This window comes from Drosophila hydei, unplaced genomic scaffold, assembly GCF_003285905.1.
Source record: "Drosophila hydei strain 15085-1641.00,03,60 unplaced genomic scaffold, DhydRS2 tig00008119-arrow-pilon, whole genome shotgun sequence".
NCBI lineage: Eukaryota > Metazoa > Arthropoda > Insecta > Diptera > Drosophilidae > Drosophila > Drosophila hydei.
In genome coordinates this window covers 7,371,583-7,393,093 of record NW_022045830.1, presented here as the reverse complement: position 1 = coordinate 7,393,093, position 21,511 = coordinate 7,371,583, and the positions used below count along the sequence as shown (strand labels likewise).

Here is a 21,511-nt window from a genome sequence, read left to right as displayed (position 1 = left end):
ATTGTCTACTTCAAATTGTACCAAAATCAAAAACGATCTTGTCGAGCTGACAATCTATTAAAATGCGCGCTGCAACAATTGTCCTGAGCTTCGCCATTTTGGCCAGTTTCGTTGTGCGGCGCAGCGAGGCAGTGGCCTGTACATCGTTTGCTCCTGATCTACCTCAGGGTTGCACCAACTGTCAACAAGCAGCAAATGCAAATAATGCTGACTGTACAACAACAACTTCAACAACAACAACAACGACAACAACTGAGGCATCGACCAACTCTGTCGGAACAGGCGGAACTGGACCGCGAATTGTGCGCATTCGCAATCTACAGTACACGAATGTGCGGCGCGTCCGCATCAATAGCAATGGGAATGCTTTGAGCGGAAGTCAATACAATGGCAATAGACGTGGAAACGTGAGGCGTGGCAATGCGAGGCGTGGCAATGCGAGGCGTGGCAATGCGAGGCGTGGCAATGCGAGGCGTGGCAATGTGAGGCGTGGAAACGGTGTCAACGTGCGTGTGATCAGGGTTTAAGCATATGAAACCGCATAAATTTCTAAATCGATTAATAACTAAATATATTTTAAACAATTTACTTACCTAATTTGCCCGCTTAACTATTCAATTTTTAAATATTAGAAATTTTCAACTCAAAAAATTATTAAGTATTTATTTAAAATGCTTCAATAATTTAAAAATTATTAATTTAAAAATTAATTTAATAATTTTTAATTTTATTTAAATTAGAAATAAAAGAGAAATGGGACCTTAATTGTTTAATAAATTAATCAATCACAAATTTATTTATTTTTCAGTTAAAAATTTATATTTGTGTATAGAGTAAATATTTAATTGCCTTTTGTCCTAAGCCAAAAACGTATAACAAAATATTTTTTAAATTCAAAATTATATTCTTTTTTTTTAATATATTAAGCCTTTAAAACATTGTAATATTCTCTTCTTTCATGTCTTTTCTGGTTTATCAGTAGCAAAGTTTAGATTGAATGTAAATCTTTTATATATCTGAAGCTGCAGGAAATCGAATTTTGCGATAGAAAATTGCAAACAGCTGTGCAAATACTACAGTCGAGGCTTTCTCCTTGATATAAAAAACGCTGTTGTTCCAAATAATATAAGAAATTGTTGAGGAATTCCCTGGGCTGTTGTCCAAAACATGAGAATCCGCGACATTTTCCTTTTCACGTATATTGCACCACCAACACCACCACATTATGCGCCGGGACTTTATAATATTTATATTTAAATCATACAATAATTATATATACAAAATAGAAATAAATATAAGTCAAACAAATTATTCTAAAGAAATCACATATTCGTAACTGGAGCCTCAAAAAAATTAATAAGTTGCGCCGAATGTTAGGCTACATTAAATTGGATGCATTTCAGCTTCGCGTTTCATAGCACTCAACTTTCTGTTGGTATACAACGTGCTGAGTTCTCTGCTGACTTCAATATGCAAATTGAAGTGATATCAAATAATCATACCTAACATACTATAATACTGATTAGGAAATATATATAGCAATTAACAATTATCTGCTTTTTTAGGATCAATATTAAAAATTTACTTATATTTTAGTTTTTGTTCATCAGGTGTATCTATATCAGCAAGGTGAACTAACAAAATCATAAATGGGCTTTATGGAACCTTAGCTAAGTTCTAAATGTCACTTCAAAGAATAGTTTAAAAGCCAAGCTAAATCAGTCATTTCCTTATCAGCATAATGTATTAGGTTAATTGCTTCGCTCGGCTGAGCGAAGTAATTCATAAGTGAAATCAATAATATATATATATATATATACATACATATGTATATAAATATATGTCAGTGAACTGGATTATCTTCGGCTACAATTATCAAATAAATATAAAAATCATCTTGAACCTAAAAAAAAAACGAATATATAAAATATTTATACACCTTTTAGGCCAGGTAAGATTTTAAACATATTTTTCATAGAAAACAATAATAAATTTTCATTTTTACCTAGCTGCAGGTTTTCTTACCTGCTTGCACTTAGGTACGCTTCTTCCATTCTTCTTCGATCGTCTGTGATCTTCTGCAGATATGAAAAATCAACATATTGAAACCAGACAAGAGCTCTGAGGCTAGATGTGTATGCCTAGGTTTGCTGATAAGAGGCCATGTTGACACGACACTAACATATTTTTGGGCAATTGTCTTTGTCTAGTTGTCAGGCTGTAATTACGTAGACTACAAGAAGCATATCAAGTGGCATGGAGCTACAAATTATATTATATACAAATTATATATGTATAGCATATCAAAATCAGATTTGGAATCAGCAATTAATTTAACTACACTTAATTAGCTGACAGGTAAGTATGCGAAAGAAGGCAACTTGCACAGCTTTAAGTATTCAAATTAATTTTTTTAGTTTTTACATTAAAGATTCTAGAAATGAATTTTAAGCATTTGTTTTTATTTTATATAAAGAACGTCATCGGCAGGCTGGCCTCCACGATGCGAAAAATATTTAAATGATTTTTCAATCAACTGGGAATCGAGGCGACTAGCCGGCTTTTTAAACGAACCGGTTCGGGTCCAAAGCCACAACAAACAACTTAGAACTTGGATTCTTATTTACAATATAAAAAACTTGTATAATTAAAGGCTCATAAATACGGAATACGAAACGATATGATGAGTTCATAGAAATGAATGAACAAATGAAATGAAGTTACAAAAGGGGGTATACCCTGAATATTCTTGCCTATATCTATCAAAATACACATATACAAAGAGGCATATGTCAGTGTTTGAATGTTGTCCAATAAATTGTCTTTACGAACACTTTATATATTTTATAATTGTTGATGTTTTAATATATATGTAAAATGCAAATGTTAAAAATTATTAAAGATTTTCGAAGATTATCGTACATTCAGTACACAACTATCAGGTCTATAGTCCGCATCTGCATCGGCCTATTGCATAAGTGCTTACAAAATCATTACCTGTTGGCCACATTTATTGAGTACAGAGTATAACAAGCTAAATATATATATAAGCGAAATTCGTCTCGTTCGCATATTCAATTGCGTCATTATCTAGCAATAAATATCTATTTATCTATCTATCTATCCACCTATCTATCCATCTACCTGTGTATATATTGCCCGTTAAGGAAGCAATTGAACACACTTAGAATTCCATTTAGCAGTCGACTCAAGTTTTAGTTTTTCTTGTTCTTTATTGTAAAGCTGACATGGTTATGGGTCGCTTAGAGAATCAGCGCTTAGGCGCTGTGCTTCTTGACTACTTGACCGTCGGGGCAGTTAAAGGTCACTTGGATGCCGTTCTCGAGCCAGGGCTGGGACCAGATCTCCACATTGCAAGTCTTCGTGGTGCTGCCGTCAATCAGCTCCACATCGTAAACGTATTTGCTGCCTGAAACAACTTGGTGCGTTGCCTTGATAATTTTGCCCAATCTAAGCAAATATTTGAATGATTTTATAAATGTACTAAATTCAATAAATGTTCCTTAATGCTTACTTATAGTTGGGTCCATCGCCGCTAGCCAATTTGGCCAGTGAATTGTTTAGGGTTTCCTCGGCTTCCTTAAGTTCAGAGCCAGAGAGCTCCGATACGCCGCCGAGAAGCTATAGGAACCAAATTTATATAAATAAATACATATATATACACACACACATATATATATATATATATATATATATTTATTTATATATATTTATATATATATATATTTATATATATTTATATTTATATTATATTTATATATATTTCTATATATTTATATATATATATATATATATATATAGATATATATGAATGAGGCACTTCATCTTATTTACTTACGCCAGCCGAAACAACTGTCAAGGCCAAGCTGAGAACAAAAATGATTTTCATTGAGAACATTTTTTTTCCAAATTTCCGCCGAACTGCACAAAGTACGTTTCCAGACTGAATGCTCGACGCTCAGCTGAATCGACTTTTATAGCCGATCTCAAATTGTTGACTCTGAGGTGAGCATATGTGTGTGTATTTGCCTCTTATAGAGCACATCGATCTGAAAGCAACAAACTAAGAGAGAGAGAAAGAGAGAGATAGAGAGCGTGAGAATGAGAAGCAAACAAGAGAAATTATATTATAAAAATATAAAACAAATACGGGTTGGTTTAGATGTCTATAGACTATTCAAAGTTTGTTTAGAACCTAATCTTAATCATAATATATTTTTGTTAATTAATTATAAATATATAAACTGTTAAGCCGCTCCTAATCGTCGAAATTAAAAATTAAATTATTTATTTAATTGTTTAGCTCCAAGTTCAACTGATTAATATTAAATGCTAACATAAAAAAATGTTTTTCATATTATTTATAAGTACAGTTGTCTGTTTGTCATATTGTACTAAATTTTTTAGGCTGGCATAAAGCAAAATATAATAACGACTGAATAATACTTGTTCACAGTCCAAGCACATATCAAAGAGGAAATGTGCAGTAACTTAACTGTTCAAAATGGCAGCTCTACAGCACTGTAAAAGCAACAGTTTATTTTCGATCGGCCACGCCCTTGGTTGGACGGTCGGACAGCGAGACGAACATTGCGCAAAACCAATATACTCCTTCTCTAATTGAGTATTAAAACATCCGGAACAGGCGATAAGAACCGGTTTAAATTGTTATAAAAACAAGTAAGAAAGCTCTAGTCGGGGTGCCCGACTAGGAGATACCCTGATCCCAGTCCTTTGAGTTTTGTAATATTTTCCGTAGTTTGTATCGAGTATTAAAAAAAAAAGAAAACAAATAAAAATCGACATTGCGAGACCAGGATTCGAACCCGGATTATTTGCGCAACGTGCACAAACTCTACCAACACCGCCACTTCATAACTAAAAAAAAAAAAATAAATAAATAATATAAAACAATAAAAAACATTTCATCTCCTCTGGTCTCGAACCCGGACCAAGCTGCATCCGAGAGGTGCCTCTACCAACGCAGCCACTGCCCTTCTTACGCGAGCTGTTGCAAATTTGAACATAAGTAGCAGCTAATAATTCAGCACAATTCAATCGCAATTTCAATTCTTGGAATAGAAAAGTATACACGCATTTGAATGTATGTGTGCACACGCATAGGAAAAATGCGTGCGCGTGGCGCTGCTGACATGTGCTTTTGCAAATTGGCCAAACGTTTTGTTTAATAACTTCTGTTTTACTTAATGGATTTTAATGAAATTTTCAGCATATGATCTACATATCCTATTGGCTTGGTTGAGATGCAAACGCCTTCACATAATGGCCCTAGTTCCAACTAAACTTAAATTCTAAGAATTTGGGGGAATTTGGAGCCGGTATCCAAAATCCAACAAAAATCAAAATTGCATAAAATATACATAACACTAAATACAAAATTTGGAGGCTCTAGCTCTTAAGACGTTCGAGATATAATTTATTTACTGCATTTCAATAATGTTTTTATTCGATAACAATTAAATGCGAATAGTTATCGAATATTTGAAACAAACTTGACCTGCGCGTGCTATACACGGACCTACAAAAAAAATTTCAAGTCTCTAGCTCTTATAGATGCTGAGATCCACGCGTTCACACATACGGACAGACGGACAGACGGACAGACGGACAGACGGACAGACGGACAGACGGACAGACAGACAGACGGACAGGGCTCAATCGACTCGGCTTGTCGTCCTGATCAAGAATATATATACTTTATGGGGTCTGCCACGCCTCCTTCTGCCTGTTACATACATTTGCACAAAACCATTATACCCTGATTTCCCATTTTTAATGGGATCAGGGTATAAAAAGAAAAATATTAATATTTTTTTTTAAACAAAAATAAAAATAATATGACTTAATACATATATTAGCATAATTAATGACAACAATTATCAAACATATTTCATTTCAGTTCACTTGACATTATAAAATGTCGAGAGCTGCTTTATTCACGCCTCTAGAGTATAGTTATTCTGATCCCAAATAAAACTGCGAACAGAACAAAATTAAAAAAATAATATAATTAGTGCCGAAAAATGCCCAGCGCATTCAATCTGAAAGACAGACGGATATGGCTAGATCAGCTGGGCTGTTGATCCTGAACATATATATACATATATATATACATATATATATACACTTTATGAGGCACGCCCTGTGCTGCCTGCACACACATTTGAGCAGAACCATTTTACTTTCAGAGTAGTCAGAATTTGAAATAAGCTAAATAAAAGTCTTTTTTATTTATTTTTAGCTTTAAAAAATTAATATATTTTCTACTCATAAATTATTTAAAAAAATATATGTATGAAAATGAATAAAAAAATTAATTAAAACTAGAAACTTAATATGTTGATATGTATAATATACACATACAAATATATATTTATATATTTAAGTTTGATCAAAATAAAATCAAAATAAAATAAGGTGCAAGTCTGGACGGAGTTTCTGATTGTCATTAGCATAGCTATATCAACAGTAAATATTCCAAAGACTGCTAAAAAGACTATAGAAATTAGTATCTAACTATCAGGTCTATGGGGCAGATGCGCAGATGAGACGCAGCTTGGGAAGTGAACTACGGCTGCATAGGCCTGTTGCATGAACCATTAGACTTTGCAGTAAATTTTGAAACCTGTTCGCTTGCGTCATTATCGAGCAATACATATCTATATCAATTTTTTTCTGTTTCGTTTCTTTATTGTAAAGCTGATATTCAAGGTGTTTGGTTGTGGGTTGCTTAGGCGCTGTGCTTCTTGACAACTTGTCCGTCGGGACAGTTAAAGGTCACTTCGATGCCGTTCTCGAGCCATGGCTGGGACCAGATCACCACATTGCAAATCTTCGTGCTGCTGTCCTCAATCAGCTCCACGTCGTAGACATATTTGCTGCCCGAAACAACTTGGCGCGTTGCCTTGATAATTTTGCCCAATCTAAGCAAATATTTGAATGATTTTATAAATATATTAAATTCAGTTAATGCTTCGTTAATTCTTGCTTGTAGTTGGGTCCATCGCCGCTAGCCAATTTGGTCAGTGAATTGTTTAGGGTTTCCTCGGCTTCCTTAAGATCATCGCCAGAGAGCTCCTTAATGCCACCGCGAATCTATATGTATATTTCTTTAGATTTATTTAAATGAGACACTTAAAATAGTTCACTTACGCCGGCCGAAACAACTGTCAAGGCCAAGCCGAAAATAAAAATGATTTTCATAGAGAACATTTTATATTTTATTTTTCGAAATTTCCGTTGAGCTGCACGCAAAGCACAACTTTAGACTGAATGTTCGACGCTCAGCCGAATCGGCTTTTATAGCCGATCTCTTATAGTTAACTATGAGGTGAGCAAGTGAGTGAGAGAACGTGAGAGTAAGAAGTAAACAAAAGAAATTAAATTATGAAAATAAAAATCAAATGCGGTTTGTTTTATATTATCTTTATATTTGTGCATAGGATTTTTTGTTGCTTAGAATCGAATCCTTATTATAAGCTTTTGTCTTAATCAAAAGAAAGAAAGAGAGCTGTCTACATCACAAATTGTCAAACTTATTTATTGAAATATTTAATATATATAAGTTTGCTAATTAATTATAAAAATATAAATTGTTAAGCCTCTCTTAATCTTCGACATTAAAAAACTAAATTATTTATTTAATTGTTTAGCTCTAAGTTCAACTGATTAATATGCAATGTTAATGAACATAACAAAATATTTTTAATAAATTCATTTTAAGTACAGTTGTCTGGCCTAAAACAAAAAGAACAACGACTGCATAATACTCGTTCGCGATCCAAAAACAGTTATTTAATATCAACAGGGAGTCTGCTGTAACTTAAGTGTTCAACAGGGCAGCTCTAGCTTTATTTTATTTTCTACCACGTCCTCAGATGGACGGACGGACAGACAGCAAAGCGAACATTGAACTAAACCAATATACTCGTTTCCTAATTGAGTATAAAAACATACGGAACAGGCGATAAGAACCGGTTAAAACAAGTAAGAAAGCTCTAGTCGGGGTGCCCGACTAGGAGATACCCTGATCCCAGTCCTTTGAGTTTTTTAATATTTTCCGTAGTTTGTATCGAGTATTAAAAAAAAAGAAAACAAATAAAAATCGACATTGTGAGACCAGGTTTCGAACCCGGATTATTTGCGCAACGTGCACAAACTCTACCAACACCGCCACTTCATAACTAAAAAAAAAATAGAACAATAAAAAACATTTCATCTTCACTGGTCTCGAACCCGGACCAAGCTGCATACGAGCGGAGCCTCTACCAACGCAGCCACTGCCCTTCTTATTCGAGACGTTGCAAATTTGAACATAAGTAGCAGCTAATAATTCAGCACAATTCAATCGCAATTTCAATTCTTGGAATAGAAAAGAATAGGAAAAATGCGAGCGCGTGGCGCTGCTGACATGTGCTTTTGCAAATTGGCCAAACGTTTTGTTTAATAACTTCTGTTTTACTTAATGGATTTTAATGAAATTTTCAGCATATGATCTATATATCCTATTGGCTTGGTTGAGATGCAAACGTCTTGACATAATGGCCCTAGTTCCAACTTAACTTAAATTCTAAGAATTTGGGGGAATTTGGAGCCGGTATCCAAAATCCAACAAAAATCAAAATTGCATAAAATATACATAAGACTAAATACAAAATTTGGAGGCTCTAGCTCTTAAGACGTTCGAGATATAATTTATTTACTGCATTTCAATAATGTTTTTATTCGATAACAATTAAATGCGAATAGTTATCGAATATTTGAAACAAACTTGACCTGCGCGTGCTATACACGGACCTACAAAAAAAATTTCAAGTCTCTAGCTCTTATAGATGCTGAGATCCACGCGTTCACACATACGGACAGACGGACAGACGGACAGACGGACGGACGGACAGACGGACAGACGGACAGACGGACAGACAGACAGACGGACAGGGCTCAATCGACTCGGCTTGTCGTCCTGATCAAGAATATATATACTTTATGGGGTCTGCCACGCCTCCTTCTGCCTGTTACATACATTTGCACAAAACCATTATACCCTGATTTCCCATTTTTAATGGGATCAGGGTATAAAAAGCGCCTAATATATTTAAAACAAAAAAAATAATTGTTTATAAGCAAATGAACAAAAATAATATGACTTAATACATATATTAGCATAATTAATGACAATAATAATCATAATTACAACATCAATACATAATTATTGACAGAACTGCTCGACATTACGCAACTTTTAGAGTTAGTAATTTTAGAATTTAGTAATTCTAATTCCGAAGAAAGCTGAGAACTGAACAAAATCGAATTAGAAAAAATATATATTTAGATAATATTAGAAAATCTCTGAGGAGAAATAAAACAAGCGTCCAAAGTGTTGATAGCTATAAATAGAGCTCAAATGTAACCTTGGTATGAAGTCCTATAAAAGCTGTAAAAACTCCGCAGTTCGAAAAGAATTCCCTTACAATCTCATCATTTAACACTATAAACAAATTCGCTGGCTCAATATCTGGCTGAACAAGAGTATATATTAATATATATACATATATTATGAGACCTGCCACAACCTCTGCAGCGTGCTACAAACATTTGAACAGAACAATTATACGTTCAGGGCATTGAAATATAAATTATAAATTAATATATAAAGTATTTTTAAAGTATTTTTAAGTTTTCAATAATTAGAATATTTTCTGTTTATATAATATTAAAAAAATATAAAAATAAATTAATATATATATATATATTTATATATATATAAATTCAATTAATGCTAAAAATTAAATATTCTTATATGTATAATATACATATAGAAATATATATTAATGTATTTAAATTTGTTCATTTTTGAAGCGAATGCGAAAGTCTGGACGAAGTATTTATGATTCTCATTAGCATAGGCGTGTCAACAGCAAATATTCTAAAGATTGCTAAAAACACTCCAGAAGTCAGCCCGAATAGGTCTCTCTGTGAACGAAATCTGCTATTGTTGTAAGTGTTAAACAAAGGCTGATCTAAGCCTCTGCTGCTGTTTAATTAGCTGCGATCTGTTCTTAACAGTTGTTTTTGATTTGCTTACTTAAGCTGTAGCTATACCCATTGATCGTCATGAGTAAGAGGGTATGCTGTTTTTGTTCTTAATGTGGGTGGCAGGCAAAACAGCCGAGACGATCTAGCCGCGTTTGCTCTCAGCCTCAGATTTAGAGATTTAAAATATCAAAAATTCTATATATTCATGAGAGGAACGATAAACGATATTAAGCTTCAGTAATGAAAGCATATATCCTAGGTCTTAGAGACTAAAACCATTCATTTGGTAAATAGGCTTAGCTGAAGTCTAGTAAAGCAGCCAGCATCTGCCTTGGATACCTTTCTCTTTTGTTTTTACTAAAAGTACAAGTAAATTCTGTCATATATATAACTTTTTAGGATTTAGTTATGAAGATCGAGTTAACGTCGAAGTCATTCAAGAAGAGACATAAAATATGTATTGTATAGCTATATTTATGTATTGTATATGTGTGTATGTATGTAATCATGGATATAGAATATTTCAACTAGGCACGAGTATGTTCTAGTCGAGCAATCCCCGCTATAAGATCGAAGAGTTAAGGCCGAACTTATTTCCAAAGCAGAGAACGTACTTCTTCCACATATAACATATGTGTTATATCTGAATATATATAGATTTGCATTAGAATATTTAAAATATGCACGCGACACCGAGTTCGAGGCATGTTCTAGTCGAGCAATCCCCACTATAACACGCTACCTTGATTATCTGACGCCACCACTACCTGTGTGACGTCACTAACTGAAGCCATTCAGCACACAAATTATGTAATCTGCCAAAGATGTATTTCGGTACGAGGCAGATTTCAATAAATTGAGACGAAAACCGGTTTTGGTGCTTCAAAATCTGTTTATAGGTTTACTCGAATGTTTTTACAATGCCTGAACAGAAATGATTACCAGGTGCTGTCGACATTGGTATCATCGCCTTCGCACTGGATTTTCACATTGGTGCCGTTCTCCTGCAGCCACGCCTGCGTCCAGATCTGCACATCGCACTGCTTGGTTCCAGTCTCGTTGCTCAGCTCCACGGTGAACTTCTCCAGAATGCCAGAGACAACTTGCCTGGATGCCTTCAGTACTTTGGTGGCACTGCAGAAATCGATATAGTGGCAGAATATTAGCTCTATATATAAATATATAAATATGTAAAATATAACAAGCTGCTCTTTTGATTAAGCTCTGCGTGACTTGTAGAAAATATAGTTAAGATAAGACCCCATCAGACTCATACAAAGCTCCGTTATGAACACAAATTATTCGGATAGTTTTAAGGCTTCCGCCTTAAATTTGATATCTATATACCCGATTCAGATACGACAGATACTAGTTACTTCCGACCAATAAATTCTAGTTTTTTCTAAAGTCTTATAAAATATATTATTGCAAATATTATATTATATTTTATATTGAAAGCTATTAAAAATATTATAAAATTACATGAAATTTAGTGAACCATAAAGCAAATTGGTCCTACAGCCTTACAGCTAAAAAATGGATTTACTTTTTATCCCCAAAGACATTTCCTTAAATTTGACTTTATCCAAAAAACGGGAAAGAGTATTGCGCAGTCGATGCGACAGTTTTCACCTGCTTACCTAATGCCACATTTAATCTATTTGAGCAGACCGAAAAACTGGGTTGGAAACGTTGGATGACTCACGTATAGCTAGGTCCATCGCCAGTTGCCAGCTTGGCCAGAGTCGCGTGCAAGTTCTCAACTGCCTTATCCAGCTCATCGCCACTGAGCTCGGCGGGAGCGCCCAAGAGGTGACTTCTGGCCAGGGTCGAGCACACCAGTGCAAAGACGGTCAAATAAAAGATTTTCGAATCAAACATTTTCAATATGGAACTATAACTAGCTTGGCCAAAAGTTCACACCAAACTAAATGCTCAATCAGAGAAATTAGCCTTTTATACGCTGTTCGCTCTGAGCGCAGGTTGCTCGCACCCATACCACGATATGTATATAGTTATGCAGACATATATATATTTGTCTATCTGCGATACACCAACTTATTTTTTAATTAATTTACATTAATTATTCGCGACGCATTGTTACTCTAAGACTAGTTTTTATGCCTAAGTTGATCATGATCTGTTAATTAATTTGAAATATTTAGCTTCGAAATAGAAGAGAAAAGTTGAATGACGAATAGTGAAAGAGAGGGAGATATGGGGAGAGAGAGGGGACGACATAGAGAAAGAGAAAGTGGGAAGTAGTATAAAACAAACACATAGACATAGAGAGAGAGAGAGACACAATGAGATAAAAAGTAGTTAAGACACAAAAAGAGAGACAGAGATGAATAGATAGAGGTAGAAGGTAGAGAAAGACAGGGAATAGAATGAGAGACAGAGAAATAGAAGGAGAGATAAAGAGTAAGAAGAAAAAGAACAGAAAGAAAGAGAGAGAAAAATAAAATGAAAGAGAGAGAGAGAGACCGATTGAGAAACATTGTGAAATGTAGATGAATAGAAAGAGAGGCAGAGATAGAGAGTGAAGAGACAAGAGAGGCATAGAGACTGAAGATGAGGGTATGAGAGGGGGAGAGACCCTCTCACGTATCTATATATGTATATATATATTGTACGTATATTATATATATATATATATATATATATATATATATATATATATATATATATATTTTATATTTCACATGTTTTCAACTCACTTTTTCTATAGTTAATCAACATTTAGCTTAACTTCAAAAAGGTTTTGCGGCCTCAAAAATATATTTGATATAAATTGACGACGGAAGAAATTGTTTAACTTGATTGATAACTCGAAACAAAAGTTTTTCAAGTACAGTCAGAATTTGACGTCAATAATAATGTATATAGATATTTTCCAACTATTCAGTATTGTAGGTATTTAAGCAAAAAGATAATTCGTTTTTGTTTTTGTCAATTAAAAATAAATTCCATGAAAGAGTAATGCTAGTTGGAAATATTATCTAAATTATTTTTATTGTTTTACTCATTAAAAATTAGGATTTTGTGAAAATAAAGAAAATATTAACGAGAAGCAAAGTGATTCAATTTTGTTTTTAAGTGCGGGGGTAAACACTGTATACTGTATACTATAGCATATATAGATAGCATTTAGAGAGAGCCCTATATATTTGGCGCATTTTTGTCACAAGCATTGATCCCTACAAAATGAAGTCAATGTTGATTTTCACACAACTGATAAAGCAATACAGTTGATTCCATTTATAGACATACTATATAAACATACATATTGGGGCGTACTTAGCGAATTAAATGCGATAAAATCAGTAATATATAATTATATTTAACACGCATATTCGAGTTGGTTTAAAACGTGGTTTCGAGCACATTGTCATCGCCTTCTAGTTTGATTTCTATATTGGTGCCGTTCTCTGGCAGCCAGGGCCGTGACCAAATCTTCACGTCGCTCTCTTTGATGGCATCGCCCTGGGCGAGTTGAACCTTGTAGCGGTAGATCATGCCAGCGACCACTTGTGACGTCACGGACTTCACTTTAACAACTCTGGAAGGACGAATATTCCAGTTGAAACAAATTGAATAGAGCAAAACCGTTACTCACTGGAAGCTGGGCTTATCGCTCATTCCCGACAATTTGGCCAGCGATGTGTTTAATATATCCAGGGCATAATGTAAATCATCGCCCTGCAGCTCTTTCGATATTCCACCACACATAGGTTCGGTTTCTTCAGCCATTTAGTAGTTTCTGATAAGGCTGCGACTTTGAATGTAATATAAATACTTTGTGAAATTCTTGAATCAGAGTTAAACAGTGCAAATATCTCAACAAGTATTTACCTTATTTAATGGCGCTTTGTTTGGCAACTTGTCGATGACTGAGCGGTGAGTCGATCAGCTGGCACAGTTCAGGGTGGGCATTGGACTTTCTTTGTGTATGTAAAGTAAGAGAGTGACAATGAGAGAGTAAACACAGCAAGCAACGTACACAGTTTGCTCGCTTTCGCTCTATCTCTCTCTCTCTCTCTCTCGCTAATTTCGTTTCCATTCGAACAGTGACTCACTCATGCGATGATATCGTAAACAAGCTCTGGAAACAGGGGAATTTATGGAAATTTCCAAGAGCAATCGATATCGATAATTGTTATCTAAGCATCGTGATTATTAACTGAAATTTAAGTAAATTAAATAAAATTGCAATGAAATCAAAAACCATTATGCATTTATTTACTTCAGCATACCAATTCTTTAAAACAAGTTTGAGGTACGAATTTAAAAAGCCTTATAGTTAAGCTCGCTCTCTATTCTATTTATTTTTTTCTATTCTATTTAACACGCAGATTCGAGTTGGTTCAAAAAGTGATTTCGAACACGTTGTCATCGCCTTCTTGTTTGATTTCCATATTGGTGCCGTTCTCTGGCAGCCAGGGCCGTGACCAGATCTTCACGTAGCTCTCTTTGATGGCATCGTCCTGGGTGAGTTGAACCTTGTAGCGGTAGATCATGCCAGCGACCACTTGTGACGTCACGGACTTCACTTTAACCACTCTGGAAGGACGAATACTCTAGTTGAAACAAATTAAAAATTTACTAGAGCGAAACTGTTACTCACTGGAAGCTGGGCTTATCGCTCATTCCCGACACTTTGGCCAGCGATGCGTTTAATATATCGAGGGCATAACGTAAATCATCACCCTGCAGCTCTTTCGATATCCCGCCGTATGAACGTTCGGTTTCTTCAGTCATTGAGTAGTTGCTGATAAGGCCGCGGCTATGAATGTAATACAATTACTTTGTGAAATTCTTGAATCAGAGTTAAATAGTGGGAAAATGTCAAGAATCTACCTTATTTGATGTCGCTTTGTTTGGCAACTTGTCGATGACTGAGCGGTAAATCGAACAGCTGTCACAGTTCAGGGGGGGCATTGGACAATGAGAGAGTAAACAAAGCAAACAACGTACACACTTTGGTTCGCTCTCTTTCTCTCTTGCTAATTTCGTTTCCATTCAAAGTGACTCACTCAAGCGATGATATCGTAAACAAGCTCTGGAAACAGGGAAATTAATGGAAATTTCCAAGAGCAATCGATATCGATAGTTGTTATCTAAAGAAAGTGATTATTAACTGAAAATTGGGCAAATTAAATGAAATTGCAATTAAATGAAAAACCATTATGGATTTATTTACTTCAGCATACCAATTCTTCAAAACAAGTGTGAGGTACAAATTTAAAAAGCCTTATAGCTAAGCTCGCTCTCTATTCAATTTAAATAACGCAATAATTAACGATCATTCGTTGCTGTTATAGTACAGATTTTATATATATATATATATATATATTATTATATATTAAATATATATATATATATATATATATATATATATATATATATATATATATATATATATATATATATATATATATATATATATATTTATTATGTATAGATGTATTTGTTATATTTTATACTCTTCCCGCATAACACATTTTTCAATTTCTAATTGAAATTCTTGGTAAATATTTCAAAAAATACTTTTACCCCCCGGCCCCACCCTGCGAGAATCTTAATCAGAACTTAATTAATATATCCATTTTCTTTATGTTTTAGTATAGTTGTTTCGTTAGCAAAACAGTTCCAATAACAAATCCCTCTCCTTTAGTTTGTGTTTTCAGTTTCTTGCTTAGATGTGTATATGCATGTGCTCCAGCAGCTGAGCCCGATCGGAAAATATGGACGAGCACATCTCGCACTCGAAGCAACGGGTCCGACGCACCGTTTTACTGGCTGCTGCTGCCTTGGCTGCATCGGCTGCATGTGCAGCGGACACCACCTCGGAGATGGAAAAGAAACCGGAACTGACATCCGAGGAGTTGGCACTCGCTGCGACGCTCACATTGTAAGAGTCGACACCATAGCTAAGATATGACTTGCTGACGGCTTCTGTGGATGATGTGTTGCAGCTGGGTTTCGTGGCGTTGGAGCCGGCGGCAGCTGAGGATTTGCCACCGCTTCGCTTGGACGCCGCTCGTCTGCCCGAGCCAATGGCAGTGAGCTCTCGCAGATGGCGCGATGTACGCGCCGCCGACGATGAGGATGATGATGTGGGCGTGGCCGTTTGTCCAGTTGCGGCACTAACACGCTGTTGGCTCTCCACCATATCACGCAGATCCGGCGATGTGGGCTCAATTTTAATGAGATTTTGCTCTTCCTCCGGCAGGAACTGTGGCGTCGTCGACGATTCGCTGGTGAAACGCAGCCGCGTATTGCGATCATGTTTGAGGGGACTACGCAGTATCTCCTCGAGATCATTGACAATGCTGGGATTGAACTTGTCGTAGGTCTTCTCCCGCAACATTGCCGTATGGATCATCAGATGGGTGTCATCGTACATGAACTGGGTGCGCTGTTGCTGCTGCTCCTGCTCCTGCTTGATATGCAGCGGACTGGAACTGATCTGATTGGGCGGATGTGTGGCAGGTGATATAATCTCGTAGTCATCGACAATTCGCGAACTTGACACGCCGCACGACTTGACCAGCTGACTGGTCAGCTGGCTGCTGCTCTCATTGGTGCTCGTGCGCGTAATGTAGCTGCGGCCGCGCGTCTTCTTCGATGCATTCTCCGGGGGCAAGCGCGACTTCTCCGTGTGTATCATGCGTGGACGCGAGCTGCTCGTAGTGGCTGATGCTGCTACTGCTGAGACTGTGGCTGCGCTCTTGGTCGCTTTAGTGGACTTCTTTCGGTTGCTGCTGCGACTGCTAGCGACGTTGGACTTACCTGACTCCACGCCAGCTGCAGCCGTTGCTGCTGTGTCACCACTTCCTGATTTATCACTATTTTCGGGCTGTTTGCCCGCACCACGTCTCGATTTGGAAGCACCTTGCGTATTGCTGGATGAGCTAACGGCCGGCAATGTGGTGTCATTTACCACCACGAGCGAATCAATTTGGAAGATGCTCTTGTAGGTCTCATCAACGTTGGCAGCATTGCCATTGCTGTTTGTCTGCAGGAACTTTTCATCCCAGCTGCTATTGGCAGATTTAACCGAAGCGGATGCGTTGCTATTCGTAGCTCCATTTGCCACGGCTTTAGATTGATTAGCTGCTGAGCGCTTACGTTTCTCCTTTTTGGTTGGCAATGTGTCCGCCCCTTCCAGAAGATCATCGACATTCTCAACATCCAAGTCACAGAATTCCATATCGCTGGCATAATCCTCACCATCCTTATGCTCCGCCCGCATGTGGGCAATCTCATGGGGCTGCAGTTTCCTACGTCGCTTATACTTCCGTGGACCAGTCTAAAAAAAATACAAGATTAGGTTTATTAACTATATCTATTCTATAGCGAATGACTGCAACCGCTACTCACAATTGGCTGTCGCTGCTTGGCGGTGTTTGTATCGCTGTGCTGGATGAGATGCTGTATAAGCTCATTGGATGAGGACAAGTCGGCCGAGCAGACGGTGCAGTGGTAGGTGCCACGCACGGCATCCAGGCCCGAATGATGCGAGCGTATATGCTCACGCAGCACAACTCGCTGATTGAAGGCACGCGGACATACGGAACAGGCATAGGGCTTCTCGCCTGTATGAATGCGTTCATGCTTGCGCAGCGTTCCACCATCCGCGAAAGCCTTCCAACAATAGCGACAACCATATGGTCGCTCCCCCGTATGGATACGCACATGTATCTGCTGGGAACTACGCGAACCAAAGGTCTTGCCGCATTCATTGCAGGGAAATAGTTTGCCTGGCGAAGTGGTGCTGTGCGAATGTCGATGATTGGATAGCGTTCGTCCATCGGGAAACTCTTCGTGGCACACCTCACACACCACCGACTTGTCGCGATGCGAAGCCATGTGGCGCTTCAGTCGTGCTTTGTTGTGAAAGTTCTTGCCGCACTTCGAACACGAGTGGCATTTCTCACGCGAATGATCCCAGGCATGCTTGATCAGGGCTTTGCGATCTCGACACTCCTTGCCACACAACACGCATGAGTTGGGCTTCAGCTCCTGCGGATGGCGCGTGTGTAAATGCCGCTTAATAGCCTGCTCCTCATAGAAGCTAACACCACACAAAACGCATCTGAAAACGTATTCCATAAGTACATATTATAGAAGATCTTATTGTAGTGCTCCACTCACTTGAAAGGCGGGAAACGTGCATGCACCTCGGCATGGGCGAGTAGTTCCAAAGCGCTGGGAAACGATTTGCCGCATGTATGACAACAATGCTGCGCATCTTTGGCATTCTCGGCATCAGCGTCGCCAGTGACGCCCTCGACATCCGCGGACTGCTGCTTGTGCTGTTGCTTGGCATGGCGACGCAGCAGGTCCTGCCTGTGAAATGAAATGCCGCACTCGCTACAGTAGAAGTCACCATATAGTTGCTCTGATTCCGATTCACTGGCGCTATCCTCGCCAGCCGAAGCCGGATCATACTCCGAATTGCTCTCCTCGAACTGATGTGTCTTCTGATGTTCCTGCAGGCTGTAATTGTCCCAGAACATATCTTGACACTGATTGCATTCGAATGGAGAGTCAACGCGATGATTCTAAAATGGAACCAGGTGTAATATAGAAGTAAATTGGAAGGATTTATAAATAAAGTCACCTTAATATGTGAGACCAGGGCCTTTTCACGAGCAAATGCCAAACCACATTGCTGGCATACAAAGGGTTTGCTATCGTCTATCACCGGAAAGCGCTGAGCCTGTGGCGCATCAGCAACGGGAACGCTAACTGCTGCATGCGATGCATCAATTGACGTGCTGCTTGTCAGCGTTGGCGGCAGCTCCTCGCACTCCATGTACTGCTGCAAATCATCCGTTGTCTGCTTCTCGGCAATTACAATGTACGGAGTGCTTTCCTCTTTGGGCTTGAGACGGCTAATGCGACCGCGTGTGGCTGTTGGTGCGGGCACCTCGCTGATCGCTGCATAGCTAGCCTGCGGCATCACCAGCTGCTCTTGCTCCTGCTGCTCTTCCTCCATTTGCTGCAGCTGTTGCTGCACTTGATCCTCTTCCTGTTCCTGATACAAGGGCCATTCCTGTTCGTAGAAATGGTCGTCCATTTGGCGCTGCTGCTGCTGCGGCTCAAACTTGATTGCTGCGGCCGCATCAGCCGCCACCTGAGCCTCGGCATGCGCCTTGAAGTGACTGATGAGCTCAGCGCGCCGCGAGAATCGAGCACCACACAATTTACACAAATGCGGACGATCGTTCTGATGCGCCAGCATGTGATTGTTAAGGCTGGCCTTTTTGCGAAAACGCCGGCTACAGAAGTCACAGGGATAGGGCCGCAATGCCGTATACTCGTCCTGTTCCATGTCTAGCAGCTCCTGCGAACTGTTATTGCCCGCAATTTGCTCTGCAGCGATTTCCACGCTGAAAATTAAAGCATTTATACAGACCTCGCTTTTGGTTGAAATAATCAACTACTTACCGCTCGGCGCCCTGATGCTGCACCCAGTCATCTGTGATGATCTCCTCAGTGACCACCTGCGCATCCTCGTCAAACGCCTCGGCATAGGCAACAGTACCGCTGTCCGTAATTAAAACGGTACCTCCGCCACCTTCATTAGCAGCAATGATCTCGCTTAGCTGACCATCACGTGCCATGAATATGAGATTTTCGGCCGCCATATGGTCGAGATCTTCGTCGGTGGCATTGCCATTGACCAAATAGGCGGACGTTACCTCGCTGTCTGCAGCGCCGTTTTCCAGGTCGGTTTCGGAGTCAACCGCGGATGCGTGCTGCTGTATCCATTGGATGCCGCCATAATCCTGATTGTTCATAACTTAACTGCCCCGTTATTTTTGCTCTGCAAGCGAAATGTTGTTATTGCAAACTTCTCGGACAAACATAAAATAATTTACAAGCTAGAGCAACAATTGGCTCTGGAGCACATGTGCTCTTGGAAAAAGACCATGGGAGAGTAAGAGAGCACAATGGCGTTGCCAGATAGTTTGCTATCCAAACAAATTTAGCATTTGTCATTCAAAACATCTTATATGTCATATGGCTCTGAAAACTGGAATGTTAACTAACTGCAGCACACATAAATGTGTTTATTTCATTCACTATGCGTCGGTATTTAATAAAATTTTATCTTTTTATTGCACTCTTATTTTTGATGGCAACCCGGCGCCGCTTCCAGCTAAAACACACTAGCTGTCTCGCTCACATGCACATGTCAGCCGCATCGTTTTCGATTTAATGTTGTTTAATGGCCAAATCGTCGTCTCATAAGATTTTTCTTCCAATTATAAGTCTGTGTTTTATTTATATTCCAGACTGTTGCACATAACCTCAAGTGCAAAAACAATAATAAACAAACCGCACCGGCAACCCGAGCTCCATTAAGCACATAAAAGCATAACATCTATATACACATATGCATGTCTGACTCGATAAGACAATAGGTGGCGCAGTCGTGGCACTCACACTCACGCGGTTACATCACGCCCAGAATTTCTCATTTAAATTATTTCATTTGATTTTCAACGAAAGACTGTCGAAACAATAGCCACAACTACTTGCATTTACCTTGTATTTTAACTTCACACAGATGTCATTCTTTAATATTACACCGTCGGTTTTTAAATGCAGCAAATTGTTGTCCAAACTCAAAATACGCACGAACTGAAAGAATTCCGCAGCAAAATCACATACATAGTTTTTTTTCCTCCTCGACTCACAGCTGTTGCTGCGCCTTTAGGCGTGTGTGCGCATACGTGTGAACACTGTTAGCATACCCACTCACACAATGGAATTAGCGTAACATCAACTGTTAATAAGAGCAACCAGCTTTTCCTGGAATAAGCCGTTAGCAATTTTTTTAAAATTATAGATTTGTTTTTCTTGTAAAACTTACATCTGCTAACATGTTGTCTGGAAGCTAAATATAATAACCTTTGTATCTGAAGCAAATATTTATTTAAATTGCCTTAAGCTTTTTCTGCGCCTGTGTTTTTATTAAATCACAGGGGCAGTATTTTATTCAGTATTAAATGCAGTTTGCTTTCACAATAAGCGTACATTGTCAGTGTTGGCAACGTTCCTATGTAGATATTTACAGTGCTGTTAGATGTAACGCTTGTAAGTGCTTGAAAGTTGACCGTTACGTTCTGTAAATATTTAAATCAAGATAATATTATTTCCTTACATTTTTGTAAGTTAAGCAAAAATATTAGTCATGTCAATGAGTAACATGCTACTAAACGAATAATATAAATAAAAAATTTCATTAACAATATTTATTATTTATGCAGAAGTATATACTGTACAAAACAAATGTATTTTTTTTAAATTTCTAAGTAATTTTGATTATTCATAAATCTTTTCAAAATTTGCACGTACATAGACCAAGTACCCACGATCAAGGTACATAGGCATACACGCATACACATGCACATAC

At 37.9% G+C, this 21,511-nt stretch overlaps 7 protein-coding genes across 9 annotated transcripts; 1 reads left to right on the top strand and 6 right to left on the bottom strand.

Moving 5' to 3' along the window:
• Positions 1-62: 62 nt before the first annotated feature.
• Positions 63-527, top strand: LOC111597224 (integrator complex subunit 5-like protein). Its single transcript, XM_023311815.2, has one exon. The coding sequence runs from the start codon at positions 63-65 to the stop codon at positions 525-527; it is 465 nt and encodes a 154-aa protein (XP_023167583.2).
• A 2,686-nt stretch (positions 528-3,213) lies between these two features.
• Positions 3,214-3,984, bottom strand: LOC111596987 (sarcocystatin-A-like). The gene is made up of 3 exons (XM_023311475.2): positions 3,860-3,984; positions 3,536-3,642; positions 3,214-3,471 (listed from the first exon to the last, which is right to left on the bottom strand). Exons 1-3 carry the CDS (start codon positions 3,917-3,919, stop codon positions 3,279-3,281), a joined length of 360 nt encoding a protein of 119 aa, XP_023167243.2. The 5' UTR covers positions 3,920-3,984; the 3' UTR covers positions 3,214-3,278.
• Positions 3,985-6,671: 2,687 nt separating this feature from the next.
• LOC111596993 (sarcocystatin-A-like) lies at positions 6,672-7,315 on the bottom strand. Its single transcript, XM_023311489.2, has 3 exons — positions 7,195-7,315; positions 7,031-7,137; positions 6,672-6,965 (listed from the first exon to the last, which is right to left on the bottom strand). Exons 1-3 carry the CDS (start codon positions 7,252-7,254, stop codon positions 6,773-6,775), a joined length of 360 nt encoding a protein of 119 aa, XP_023167257.2. The 5' UTR covers positions 7,255-7,315; the 3' UTR covers positions 6,672-6,772.
• Positions 7,316-10,930: 3,615 nt separating this feature from the next.
• LOC111597218 (cystatin-like protein) lies at positions 10,931-11,991 on the bottom strand. The gene is made up of 2 exons (XM_030224746.1): positions 11,783-11,991; positions 10,931-11,211 (listed from the first exon to the last, which is right to left on the bottom strand). The coding sequence occupies exons 1-2, from the start codon at positions 11,956-11,958 to the stop codon at positions 11,016-11,018; spliced, it is 372 nt and encodes a 123-aa protein (XP_030080606.1). The 5' UTR covers positions 11,959-11,991; the 3' UTR covers positions 10,931-11,015.
• A 1,161-nt stretch (positions 11,992-13,152) lies between these two features.
• On the bottom strand, positions 13,153-14,219 carry LOC111597090 (cystatin-like protein). Of its 2 annotated transcripts, none has more exons than XM_023311638.2 (3): positions 13,933-14,219; positions 13,697-13,875; positions 13,153-13,639 (listed from the first exon to the last, which is right to left on the bottom strand). In XM_023311638.2, the coding sequence occupies exons 2-3, from the start codon at positions 13,828-13,830 to the stop codon at positions 13,444-13,446; spliced, it is 330 nt and encodes a 109-aa protein (XP_023167406.1). In that variant the 5' UTR covers positions 13,831-13,875; positions 13,933-14,219; the 3' UTR covers positions 13,153-13,443. The 2 variants fall into 2 exon arrangements, with proteins under 2 accessions (XP_023167406.1, XP_023167398.1); XM_023311630.2 differs by having other exon boundaries at positions 13,697-13,855; positions 13,933-14,218.
• Positions 14,220-14,444: 225 nt separating this feature from the next.
• Positions 14,445-14,838, bottom strand: LOC111597213 (cystatin-like protein). Its single transcript, XM_023311787.2, has 2 exons — positions 14,705-14,838; positions 14,445-14,640 (listed from the first exon to the last, which is right to left on the bottom strand). Exons 1-2 carry the CDS (start codon positions 14,836-14,838, stop codon positions 14,445-14,447), a joined length of 330 nt encoding a protein of 109 aa, XP_023167555.2.
• A 730-nt stretch (positions 14,839-15,568) lies between these two features.
• LOC111597075 (zinc finger protein 521) lies at positions 15,569-20,859 on the bottom strand. Of its 2 annotated transcripts, none has more exons than XM_023311609.2 (6): positions 20,641-20,859; positions 19,537-19,915; positions 18,707-19,478; positions 18,238-18,647; positions 17,464-18,178; positions 15,569-17,392 (listed from the first exon to the last, which is right to left on the bottom strand). In XM_023311609.2, the coding sequence occupies exons 2-6, from the start codon at positions 19,887-19,889 to the stop codon at positions 15,776-15,778; spliced, it is 3,867 nt and encodes a 1,288-aa protein (XP_023167377.2). In that variant the 5' UTR covers positions 19,890-19,915; positions 20,641-20,859; the 3' UTR covers positions 15,569-15,775. The 2 variants fall into 2 exon arrangements, with proteins under 2 accessions (XP_023167377.2, XP_023167386.2); XM_023311618.2 differs by lacking the exon at positions 20,641-20,859 and adding an exon at positions 19,971-20,091.
• Positions 20,860-21,511: the final 652 nt, after the last annotated feature.